A 13,386-nucleotide genomic window follows, 5' to 3' on the forward strand; every position below is an offset into this window, starting at 1 on the left:
GAGTCTGCAGAAGATCAGTGATTTCACAAATGGCTTGTCTTTTAGTCACTGGAAGTTAGGTATTTTCAACAACGTGAATGTTTGGTATACATGGAATGACATACCTATAGTAAATAAATAAGAAAGGCTTTAAAGTAAATAAGCAAATAGAAGTAAAATTATTAGAACTATATATTTTAGTGAGAACAAAACTAACTGTTACTATCAAGAATTTTGGGTGGATTTGGGGTTTGTTTTTTTCTTTCTTTTTTCCAAGCTGGGTCCTTGAATTGGCCCCTTCTCCATCTTCCCCCCTCCCCTCCATCTCTCAGGACTTTTCTCATTCCATTTATTTTGTTATTAAGAAATACTCAGGTTTTACTTGCACGTCGACTTAATTCCCAATCAGAGAGAAGAAGAGTTAAGCTTTTCAGTTGATCTCTGATCTTAACTGGGCATGGTTTCTTTTTTCCCTCTTGGATCTCTTTCTCTCTCTCACTTTTCTAGGAAAAATATCTCAAGTCGAAGTGCTAGTGCCAAACAACACCGATCATGGGTTGTTGGTCACTTGCACAGGTGAAAATATTGCCTATGCTAGGATTATTCTGCAGCATTAGGGACAAAATTTCCTGGACTTGTCAGTGTTGGAGATGTGCTGAACACAAAAACTTGTATTCATCTCTGTGATGCAGCCGCTCTAAAAACGCACCACTAATTTGAGACAGCAAGGTCAGGCCTGACAATCCCAGGCTTCCAGCCACATTGGACTTCTGCATACCAATGTTAGTAAACTGTTGCCACAAAAGGTGACTGATCTAAAGTAAAACTTTATTAGCACACAATACCAAAAAATAATTGCTTTTTCCACCCCCCCCGCTGGGAGTGAAAAGCAATGGATAACTGCATCCTAAATGTCCTGGATGGGTAAGAAATTTTTATGCAGCTGACAAGTCTTGGAGACTAAATACCCCATGTTGGTATAAAATAGGCGTTTGAAAGGTGTTATATTTGCGTTCGGTGACAGCACAATTCCACTGAAATAAAACTAATGAAATAAGTAACAAAAAGCAAACTTTTGGATGTTTTTTTCCTGCTCAGGTCACGATCAAGGTCACCTAGGAGAAGGGCTCACACACCAGAAAGGCGGAGAGATGAAAGAAGTGTTCCAACAGCTTATCGCATTAGTAATAGTCCTGGAAATAGTAGGAAACGCCCACGTTCCAAGTAAGTATACCCGGTCCCGGAGAAGGTTATGTCCTGGCATCGTAAGAGACTTTAAACATTCCCTGATGTGTTGCATACTCCCTAGGTAGAATTTACGGGTTTTTTTGTGTTCTGGAGCTTTATTTAAATAGACAAATACTTTTGTGGAGAAAAAAAAACAATAGAAGCACTCATTATTCTTCCCCCATTCTTGCATATGTTTGAACACTAAATGTACAGCCAAATCAGTGGACGTTAATATGCTACTATCGCCTAGCCGTGAGAGTTCAGATCGTATTTGGACTTTCATATTTCCTTCTTGTTGCGTCATTTTTCTCATGCTCTGCTTGTGCAAGCTGTGTGACCTCTACATGTATGTTATACACATATGCACCTCTGCATATTATGTTATTCCTACTGGTATTACTTGCCATCTCATCGTATCTGCACAAATAAGGGAGAACTCCGGTTTAGCAAATGGTATGCTTTACATTTAGAAATTATTTTACTGGCGGAGTGGAACGTGAAATATGAATAAAGAGGTGCCTTTTTTGAGAGCACCTTGCATATAGTCTCTGAAACCATTATAATCAAAATGGCATACTAATCATTATTTCAGCTCACCAATTGCAGAAGAAAAACATCTGCAAAACGTGTGCCCAGAAGGCTTTGAAATGTTTTGTGTCTCTAATGTTTTGTGGCATGTTGTGTCTTCAACATGCAAGGAAGGGAAAATTTTTCATGCTCGTATATGTACGCCTAAAGTGTACACAAAACCCAACACGTTAAAGTTACTAAACTGAGCATACAGAATTTTTCTCCTCCATGGTGAAGATTTAGTCTTTAACCTGTTTCTCCATATCTCTTGTGGAATAAGAAGCAAAGAGATCACTTTCAACTTTATGTCTATTAAAAAAATTTTATTTTTTTCTTAAGATAACTTTCCATCTCTTGACAGCCTGTAATTAATTGATATGTGGTATGTATAATTGAGAACTTCATCAGTACTTCAACTGATTCAGTTTTTCGCATTCATCAACTCGAGATAATAGAGGCTTCTGTGGAATTCAGCATGCAAATTTGGTTAAGCAGAAAAGATGTGGAAGCCTAAAATGTTTTTCTTCCTGTAAACACATAACAAGAATTTTTTCACAGCCCGGTGCTGTTTTTAAAGCAGGGTTGGTGGGTCTGCTGCTTGACCATTCAGCATTTTAAGCGATAAATTATTTTTAGAGTTATGCCACTCCAAGTGGTAAATTATGATGACAGTCGTGAAACAAACTAGATTCCTCTTGAAACAATTTTGATTATATAGATGGAAATTGTAAACTTTTGTTAGGCCTCACACAGGAGAATGGAACACTACACAATAAAATATGGCAGTAAGTGCAAAAACTCTAGACTGAAGAAACAATATTGTAGTTAAAGATAGATGAGGATATTTTGCAGCTCTGATTGCAGAAAGCCTACTGTTTCAGCTCTGTTAGGACTGATGTTAAATTTTCGAGTGAAAATGTAGTTGCTGTGGTGGACCAGTTTTCATCTTCAGTTATCGAGTAGATTCTTCGCAATGGTGTAATGGAAGCAAGGTTTGGGCTCAAGGTCTGTTAAGAGCTAATTAGTTTACTTGGGCTTTCCGTGAGTGAGTAACGTATATTTTGCCTGATAGCTGAGAGCAGCTTTCAATCTTACATGGCAGCAGTCAGCTGAGTGGTTTTTATTACCCATAGTTATACTAAGAAGTAGGCAAGCTTTAGAATCCAGTCAGAAGACTGAAAATTAGCATTAATAAATACTGCAGTGTTTTAAACTTGCTCGGGGCATTACTCTGATATCAGTTGTGATGCTGAATAGCTAGCATTGCTTATAAATTTTTAGGTATAAGTCCAGAAGAAAATGTGTAACAACTAGGAAGCTATGCTTTCCTTTGTCTTGTTTGGGAATTACTGGCTCACTGCTTGTAGAACGAGGTGTACTTCAGAATAAATAAAACAGTTGCTTCTTCTTCTGCATATCCTGTACCTCCGTTGCCATCATAGTCACTTTAAAAAGAAGTCTAATGTAAATTAGTGTTTTAATCTGATTGCAGTGAATTACTTTCCACAGAGAATATGCATAGTTCTTTAATGCTAGCTTTTGTACCTAGAAAAATATTTTTAAAATAAGCCTAGTTGTAGCAAATGGGCTGTTCTAAAAATAGAAAATTGATAGACACATTGATTCAGCTGTTATGGTGTTTGTTCATCATAATCTGAGATGAAAAATACTGAAAAAGCTTACTGTAAAATATTCTTCTTGCGTGATGAATGTTTGCTGAGAGTTTCAAGTTAAGTATGAAATACGTTCACAGCTTGATTACATTATGATGTTTTAAGAAACTGAGCAATTACAGTCCCTAATTAGCTAATCAAGGAATAACTGACTTTGTAGCTGATGTTTTTTGTATAGTTGTGAAAATGTTAGAGGCCAGTAGAGCTGTGGGGTTTTTCTTCTGCCACTTAATGATTATTTATGCAAGAAAAACATAAGGAGGTTTTGCAATTTTAAGTCTTGAATGTTAAATTCTATATAAAAATCAAATAGTTTTTATGATAAATTCTAAGCATCAGAGGTGTACAGTATTTATATGGGAATTTAATATGTTACAGTGTAGCTGCTTTTAAAGTAGCAAGTTCCCAAGAAAATCAAAATAAAGGAACTGATAATGTGATATTTAAAAGATGGCTCAAAGTTTTACAGTGTTTTAAGATGTTCTAGAAGCATCAACAACATTCTTCTGAATAGACTTGTAGCAGTGCATGCTAGAGAGAGATGCCTACGATGAGGTATTGCCTAACTCTAATTAAGGCATTGCTCTAGTAATTCTAATTACAGTAATATCAATACTGGTATGTAAATCATACAGACATAAATTCATAACCATGTATAAAGATTTTGATAGTTCCGTCTCTAGTGTATTACTAATTGAATTCTCTTTGAGCTTAATGTTGCATATGAGGAGGCTACCTCTGTTTTCCCCTTCTGTCAATAGTGAACACAGCAGGTACCCATAAGTCCTTTGTTCCAGCTCCCATAGTGACACAGTTGTGTATCGAATTTCCAAGTCATAAACGGTTTGCACTTAAAACATGTTGCTAGGTCTAGGTTTGTTTGAGTGGCATACAAGAGCTTGTTTATAATTTTGAGCCTGCAGTTTGTTGCGTTATAGATTGGATCACAAGGAAAGGGGTAATTTCTTTTAAAAGCAAACAAACAAACCATGGATTTGCCTTGTAGATCTTTTGCATAGCTATGATTCCATGGTTTGTTCATTTATGAGCTAGGAGAATTGTAAGGGATATAAACTCTTACATTTCTCATTATATTCTCAGTGTCTGATGTTGTTTGGGAAGGAACTTCCCTCTAGCAAAGTTATTCTGCAGATCTCCAGTGAAAGACTTTTCATTGTCATCCTTCAAACTGTGAAATACTGGCCAGTAATTCCTGTGTACCCATAATGCAGCATTCCAAGTGAGAACCTCAGGTACTCGTAGTTGCCTGATGTAATGTGTTAAAAAGAGCTTCTGAGAAAGTATTTTGCACAGCCATAGAAGTGCAGTATTGGGGTAAGACTCTACTGCTTGCTGAATGCATGAGAGGTGTCCAGTGGAAGAGGGCTACATAAGCTTTTAGAAGTGTGAAAAGTAACTTCAACTGAGCTAGTGTAATATTGCTTTAAATATCCTTCAATAAAATATTTTCTTCTCACAGAAGTCCCCATGAAAAGAAGAAGAAGAGGCGGTCCAGATCACGTACCAAGTCCAAAGCTAGGTCTCCTTCACCATCCATGTCACCAGGCAAACCGTCCACACACAAAAATTCTGTACATTCAACTAGTGTCTCTCCTGTGGAGAGCAGGGAATCCAGCCAGGAACGCTCCAGGTAACGTGCTCTTTTACTGTAGTACTGCAGTGCTGATGTCTCTTGACTGTGAGTGTGTCGTTTGACCTAACTTGTATGGTGAGGAGCTCTGTGTGTGTGTCGTGTGCATATGAAAAGTAGAAGACACTGGGAGGACAGCACTATGCGCATCAGTCTAATGAAGACATTGGATCTCTGTTGCCTACTGGAGTAGACATCTCGACATGCTCTTACGGTAAAACTGGTGCAGAAAATTCTGCAACCTAATTCTAAGTTAGAAATTGGAAACTCGCTGAATGGGATAACCCTTTGAAGCAGAAATTTAAGAGTGGTTTGAATTGTAATGTGTGTGCAAGATTCATAATTAAATTATTTCTACAGAATATAGGACAGTCCTGTTAAAAATTCCTAGGCCGTTGTTCATATTTCACTGTATCAGTTGTACAAGTGACTCTTCTGACTGTGACTTATCATGGATTCTAGTTGAATGAGCGAAATGTTGACTAACGTATGAGAGACTTGTACAGTAAAACCCAAAATCGTGATGGTGTGTGAAATGCATTTTTAAAACATTTACTATAAATTTCTGATTCTAATTTTACTTTTTAGGGGAGTTTCTCAGGAAAAAGATGGCCAAATCTCTTCAGCAATTGTGTCTTCAGTGCAGAGTAAAATCACTCAGGTACAAATAAACAAATTCAGAGTATGTTGCCTAATTAAGTGTATGCATCCTATAGTTTTCTTCTCTTACTACCTTGTACAATTCTGAGCTTTGTATATGATGTGGAGACATGCTCATTGTCATTCTTCATCTGTTTGCTTATGAGAAAAACAATTTTGTTGCTTGTCTAGCTACTGTCCTTTCAAGTTTAATCAAGCCTCTAAAGAGGAAGCTAAATTTATTATGCTGCAGTATATCCGCTGTTAAGATACGGAAGTCCACATTATGCCACAACACCCCAGTTACCAATAGCAGATATTACTGAGAGCCCATCTTAACCATGTAGTGCTCTTAACAAGTTTCGTGGAAGAAAGAAGGAAGGAGAAATACCTTGGCAAAGGCTAAGTTTGTAGTGTTGGCAGTAGAGGAAAAATATGTCCTCTTGCAAACTGAAGTCAGTGTGTGCTTTGCATTAAGCAGTATCTTCTACTCACCCTTGTTGCTGTTCATGCCTCTGAACTATTGTTGTTATGATTTTGTTGATATGTTCAAGTTTGCTGTGAATCATGGCATATCAGGTATGTGCCTCTATATGCTGTGCAATAATCTAAATGCATCCAGCTTCCCTAATGCAGTTTTAAGATACCGAACCTTCATCAAAATAATTCCATCCCTTTTTTAAAAGCTACTGCATAGTATCACTCTTTAAAATTTTTAATTTCACTCATCCTCTTAGAGTCTTCATGCATATTTAACTTTCTTTCAATTGAATATGCCAAGTTTAGAGGAGGAAAGCTCTTAATTATACTTTGGAAAATTTACAATATAAAATCAGAGTTGCTTTTTATATTCTCTTTTTTTTTCAATGAATAGATTATTCTTTCAATAAATTAATAATGTTCAAAGATTTAGTTCTGCTAGGGAAACAGCGGTAGTTGGGGATTAATAGTAATAGACTAGTGCTTTACATACCATATTTGACGTGTTTTCGATGAGAAACCCAAAACAAGAATATTCAGGAAAATAGAAAATAGCAAGTATAGGCCCCAGAGAAAGAAAACGGAGTAGTAATGCCGTAGCACTCCTTAGGCTACCAAACAAATGCATGGGAATTACTGGTATGAGAGAGAGATATGAACTACACCATGGGCTTCAAAGTAGAGTAAACATCCCACCCTTTAAAAACATACACCCTTCAGACAAAGGTAATTGTTTAATGCATCTCTTGGGTTAAATATTGCTTATGGCATAGCATTTTCTAGTTTAATATGAGTCTGCTTGCTTGAAGTGCAGCTGTAAAAGGGCGAAAGATCGCTATATTAAAATACAGTTCTTAGTTACTATTTGCAAAAAGCAAAAAAGAGGAATGAAACTTCTGTGAATCTGCAAGGTATTTCCCAACATAGATTAGTTTAGCATCTTTTTATCTTTAAGGGCCCAAAGAAATGTAATTTACCTAATTATTAGCAAGATTATTTTGCTGCCAGTGTGCTGGCTGACCCTGACCAATTCAGTATCTTTTCTCATTCAGTTCCTTCCATCTGTAAAGTGCCATAATGATGCTGAATTCCCCTATGAAGTGTTTTGAAGCTTCAGATTTTAAATGCTTTAAAAGAACTAAGGATTTTAATTCATTTATATTGCATTTGTGAAGAAATGTTTTAAGTCGTTTAATTCATTCTGATACACACTTATTATTTTGTGATCATTTTTTGCGACCCAATTATTCGATGCTGTTTACATGAAATTTCATTTCCTTTTGTAATGCTGTTCCCACTGGATACTCAGACAGGACTCAGAGTTGCTATTTGGTTTCAGAACAGTCTTAATGTTTCCGTCATCCTGTCATATGTGAAAATGCCGCTGCTATGTAAATTTTTGGTTCAGGTTTACAAAGCAAACAAAAAAAGCTTTCCGTTACAGAGTAATTGGAGGCACTCTCTTTTTAGCAGCTCCCTCTCTTTTTTCTTTTTTCCTTTTTTTTTTTTTCCTTCCCTTTTTAAACCTTCGGTGCTTAGTAGTTTTGTGTTTATTACAGTTTTTGTGAAGATACGGTCATAGTTTCTTTCCATTTCGGTTGACGTGATTTCTGTGCTTTGTTGTATGGAAACTGCTTTACATGTTGCAGAGCACTTTGTAGCATTGTGACTTCAGTCACTGTCATGGGAACTTTCTCTGAGTTATTTCACTCATTTAGCCTAGGGACTGTTAATATGTGATGATCATGAATCTAAGTATTCTATACGACTGGAGCATAAGCTAACCCCTTCATGCAGGTTTTTGCAATCACATGCTTTAGCTCTGTTCAAAGCCCAGACACGTCTGATGATTTTCCTTTTATTTTCTACAGGATCTTATGGCCAAAGTGAGAGCAATGCTTGCAGCTTCCAAAAACATACAAACCAGTGCCTCCTGAGACCTGTTGAACTGACCGTCAAGAAATGTGTGAAAAAGAACAATATAAAAAAAACTGCCTCATCTCAAATGTACAGCTGAGCTTAGCTCACTTGGTTCACAACTCGTCTAATATTGCCAGAACTTGAGGAGCTAAAACCTATCTTTCTGTACAGAAGCGTCTCCTTGAAATTTCATTAAACTTTTTCAGCCAGAATATCTTTGGGAAGTTTTTGGTTTTTGTAAATTGATTTTTTGACTAATTCTTCAGTAACATTTTATGATCAGCAGTCTATATGTGTATATTTGTAAATACCATGTTTCTGTGAAAGAAGTATTACACGATAATAAAGAAGGAAACATCTTTCATTAGCTAGAGTTTTTGTCGAGTCCTTAATTGTTTGCGGTTGACTTTTGTTACAAATTCAATTTTCTTTAGTACTTTCTGCTTTTTAAAACAACAACTGTCTAGCCTGCCTGACCACCTTAAGCTGACAAATACTTTTTATCTTCCTTCATGCGCAGAACAATCTAAGAAGAATGCTTGTTTGTTTGGATGTTAGTAGTGAACGGTTTTTGGACAAGGGATGTGATTTTCTGTCCATCATTTAGAAAGGTCTCTGAGCCTCCCTTTGAGGAGTTGACCCTTTGAAGTCAATAACTAATGGTCAGTAGCCCCTTTGTCTTAATGTGCCTTGTTCTCTCCAGTTAGCTACAGAAGAGAGAGTATATTTTTGTGGTCATTCAACAGGCATACTTTACAGAAATCCAGCATTCTTCTGATTTAACAACTTTTGTACGGTTGAGAGGGACACTTACTGACTTATGCTTTACTGACATATACCAGTTAACACTTTTCAGAAAGCTTGTGGCCTCAGTATAATTGCACGTTTGTTTATTATACATTCTTGTACACTGAGATTCTTTAATTTTTTAATTGAAATATTCTTAAAATGAGTACAAAAAGGCATGTGTGAATTTTTCCCCAAGGCTGCTTAACTGTGAGGTTTTGTTACAGTTGGTGTATTCAAAAGGTGCCCTTATTGGCAGTTATCTGATTCTATAACGAGTGGAAGCAGGGCTTTTAATGACCCCTGAAAAACTCTGTGATCTATAATCAGAAAGACTGTGGTTATAGTGACTCATGTCCTAATTTTCTCAAATTTTATAGAGAGTAGGTGGAGGTTGGAGATGGATTAGAGAAATTAATGTGGTAAAGTTTACACTTCCTCACAGACTAGCTGGTAAGTTAACTACATAGAACTACACAGATTAATAACTCCAATGCAAAATCTTTTTGTTCAAAGCAAGGGGAGGAGAAGCAATGTGTTGATATAACTCAAGCTTTGAGTAATGTGGTGGTCAAAATGGTAGTTGGTATGCCACTTGCTGGTGCTCACTTGTGACAGAACAATATTAAAATTATTGGAATCCATTGGAAAGAATAATCCATCAGGTTTCTTTTCAATTTTGGGCCAGTAATAATTAGCAGAGTTTACACTCCTACAAACAATATAAAATGCTGTGTCTGATGCAGAGAAATTTCATTGTGCACATAAATTGTGATGAAACAGAGCCATCTAAATGGTAGTGTAGAATCACGTTATCCACCATTTACCTAATTGTTTCAAAGTTATTTGTAATGGTTGGACTAGGACAAAAATAAGTTTCAACCAGTGCGAGAGAGAACATTTTCTCTGTACGTGTTGATGAAACAGTACTAGTAGAGACAGATAAAAAAGGACATAAAGTAAATTTCCTAGGCAGCTGTTGTAGATTGTTGTGCAGTGTTAAATTTACAGCAGCTTTATTTTTTTTCTCTGAAATGGAGTTAAAAGTCTCACCATGGTTAAATAATTGGCAGCTTGGATGCCAGTTGTTTGTCATGTAATAGGAAAAAAGCCCAACTCTGATAAAATAGACTGGGCAGCTTGTTTTGCTGCTGCTTTGCAGATTTATTCTCTTTGGGAAGGTTGTTGCTTTAATGACTTCTTAAAATATTTTCCCTCCCTGTGAGCAAGTCTTTTTTTCTCTTTTTTTATTTTCTTTTTTTTCCTCTTTTTTTTCTTTCTTATTCCCTTCTGTGGTATGAAGTGAGATGGAGCGTTTAGCTCCAGGAAAATTTAGATTAAACTGCGTTTTTATACACTCTTTATTGTTTACTGAGGCTTGTTTGCATTTAGCACTCTCTCATGGGTAGTTGTATTCTCCAGAATTTAAAAAGTAGTAGTGTTTTTATTGTGTTATTTTTTTCTCTTTCCAACCAGAATGGACATTTTCACCATATTAAAGGGGCTTGAACTGCTTTACCAGAATAATTCCTTTGTATGTATTCACATTTAGAACTTGATGCTGCTTTTTTGGTCTGTCTTCACGGGCACTAGCTGTATTGTAACTGCTTGTAAATACAGCACCGAGCTTGTGATACATTCAGAACAATATCTGGTGTCCTGATATATCAGGAGAATGTGTAACCAGTATCAGGAAAGCATCTGAAGATCTTCAAACTGGAAAATTTTCAAATTTCTGTTTTCCAGCTACGGATTTTCAGTGCAGCCCCTGGAAGAGGCCTCTCTGTGGACCCAGTTGTAGGACCCTGCCGAAGCACCTGGGACCACAGGCAGCAGGTCTGGGATGTGCAGAAAAGGGGAACCAGACTGCATCTCCCACCCCATCTCCCGTCCACGAAAACGGTACGTACTGCATTCCTTGCGATGTGGCCATGCACCAAGGGGCCTAAAGAGGCCCCGTATCACCTGGCTGTATTGCCAAAATCTTGTTTCTGTTGGGAAATACATGAGGTTGCTACAATGGGGAGTTAAGAAATTGGGAGAGCTTCAGTTGGTAGAAAGTGGGCTTTGAGGAGCCATGAGGAAGGCACGGTGGTAGCTCTGAGTTGTCAGCAACTGATTCTAGTTTTTCAAATGTCTCAGTTTTGTGGAAACTATAACGTGAGATTGCTTTGCTTTAAATTTGGTCAAATACAGTAATTTAAGCAACTCTTTAGCTGTAGGTACTTTGAATTATTTCCTCTGCGTGTGTGTAACAAACCAGGACTTGGAATATTAACGCTAGCTTCCCAAGACGTTTTGGAAGGGCCTTTTTGTCTGGAATGTGCTAGCCAGTCTTCCCTTGTTGTCTTAGGAGTTCCAGATAGTAGTTTTGAAGATATTTTTTTTTTAATTGTCAGTTTATACAACATAATTTTATTCTCTCTGTATTCATGCAGAGTAGCCTTCTCTCAAAAAAAAAAAAAAATTTCCACTGACAGAAAGGCAGTAGGAGCTGCTCAAGAGGTATCAGTTTTTTCTCTGTGGAGATTCAGGTTCAACTCAGATATCAAACAAATGCTTAATTAAATCCTGAAAATACTTTGTTAAGTTTTGAACCACTAAATCATTTGCAGACTTGGGTATTTGTAGGTGTTATAGACATACTTCCTCGGTGATGGATAGCTTTATGAAACAAAGCTAATAGGACAAAGGCATTGCTACAGTAAAGGTAGTGTGTAGCCTTAAGTTCTCCACCTTTCTTTGTCAAAGGGAAGTGAAATAGGTAAGTGTTAGGTGCTTGTATACATTTATCCTCCAATCTCAGTTACCAGTTTCCTTCAGAGCCTATTTCTCAGTACAGACTTCTACTTCATCAGCTTTGCTCAGTCTGCCCATCTAGGTATCATCTTCATATTCCAAGAGGTGGGTTTGTAATAACTTGTGTTAAAGATGCTCTAATTTGAATTAATTAGGTGTGTTGAACAGCTTCCTGCTTGGCTCTGCAGTCAGCTGGTGGGTAGCCTGTTAATTATAAAAAAGTTAAAATCATTTGGTCATTTCAGTATATACTTTTTGGTTTTCTACAGGTGAAGAGACCTCACTTCCACTTGCAGGGCAGCCTCTATCGAACCGAGTTAATGGTTTGTCATTGAACAATTTGGCTCTGTCAAGAAGCTGATGGCCATTGAGATGTATCTGTGCTCTCTTGGCATTGATCATGATTTCACATCTGTTGTCACTTGTAACTCTTTGTATCATAACATTTTGTTTGACACCAATTGCTTTGGAATGTACGCTTCCTCACTTGTAAACTTCGTGCATTAGAGACAATCAAAACCATACTCTCCATTTTTCAATGAGGCAACAAATTATAACATTTAGAATGCATGTTTTCGTGGATTTTAAGGCAATGTCTATTATCTTTTGTGAAGAAATTTTGTTGGGAAATACTATTCAATTAAATTTCTATTTAATTAAGTTGCGTTTATCATCTATTCCTCTTCTCCCATCCCTGCCCAGTAACTAATTATATGAAGCAAAGAAGTAAAAGACCTGTGGATTGAGGTTAGTAAAATGCTAAAGCATCTTCTTTACTAATTTTTCTTTTGCTTCATGATCTGAAAGCATAACATACAGGATTGCACTGATCTGACATCCTTATTTTCATCTCGTAAATTAACTTGGCTATAACTTCATGAGAATTTGTTTTAAATTCTCCTAAATGCAGCTCTTAAAAGTTGAAAGCTCAGTGTTTGAATTTTTTTCTGTTGTGATTTAAATGTGAACCTGTTCCGAATATTTTGTTTTGCTTTTAGACGGTTCCTTTCAGCACCAAAAGCGTAGTTCGGTTAAGTATTACATATAAGAGGAAAGGCTTTATTGGAGCAGTTGGTTGGAAACTAATACCTGCCTGCATGCTAATTAGGTTTCAGTCTTTCTGGTGGCCAGCTGGTGTAGTATTGCTTTTGTTATTCTGTTTGAACCATCGAAGGATTCTTGATAATTCTTGATGCAAAGCATGTCTTTGATTTTTACCTTAATTTTCCCTGCTCTGGATTACACAGGAGGTGAATATAGGTACAGAAATACCCTACTGGATTTTGTATAATCTTAAAGCAAGTCCTGACTGTTTATAACAAATCAACTTTTACCTTCCAGTGAACTTGAACCTTCCATGGCATTAATTTAATATCTTTAATTTGAATGAAGATCATAATCTCTTGGCAACAATTAATCCTGAACATGTAGCATGACAAACATTATAAAAAGCTCTGCCAGACTATTTAAAAAGCGATGGTGATAATCTGCCATTTCTGGACCACTGCCATACTCTCCTCGGGAGACGTGCTATGACTTGTTTTTTCTGATAAGGACAAAATGGCTGCACATCTAGATGCATGCTGACAAACTCATTTTTCTTTTTAGACTGAGTATTAAACTGTTGATCTCTAAATAGAAAGTGTGATGACTTCTTGA

General features: G+C 36.8%; 1 protein-coding gene across 8 annotated transcripts in view; it reads left to right on the plus strand.

The window, feature by feature from the left end:
- The window catches only part of SFSWAP (splicing factor SWAP), a 51,603-nt gene extending 43,094 nt beyond the window's left edge, over positions 1-8,509 (plus strand). For 7 of the 8 annotated variants that reach the window (XM_009473212.2, XM_087754588.1, XM_009473227.2 and 4 more), the window contains 4 exons: positions 1,078-1,203; positions 4,933-5,103; positions 5,692-5,764; positions 8,094-8,509. In XM_009473212.2, coding sequence (XP_009471487.1) covers positions 1,078-1,203; positions 4,933-5,103; positions 5,692-5,764; positions 8,094-8,159 — 436 coding nt within the window. In that variant the 3' untranslated portion in view covers positions 8,160-8,509. Of the gene's footprint in view, positions 1-1,077; positions 1,204-4,932; positions 5,104-5,691; positions 5,765-8,093 lie in introns of those variants that run through there. The other variant, XR_015704078.1, reaches the window with a different exon arrangement.
- Positions 8,510-13,386: the final 4,877 nt, after the last annotated feature.

This window comes from Nipponia nippon, unplaced genomic scaffold (genome assembly GCF_047370975.1).
Source record: "Nipponia nippon isolate SJK-2023a ecotype South Korea unplaced genomic scaffold, ASM4737097v1 scaffold_18, whole genome shotgun sequence".
In the NCBI taxonomy this organism is placed as follows: Eukaryota; Metazoa; Chordata; class Aves; order Pelecaniformes; family Threskiornithidae; genus Nipponia; species Nipponia nippon.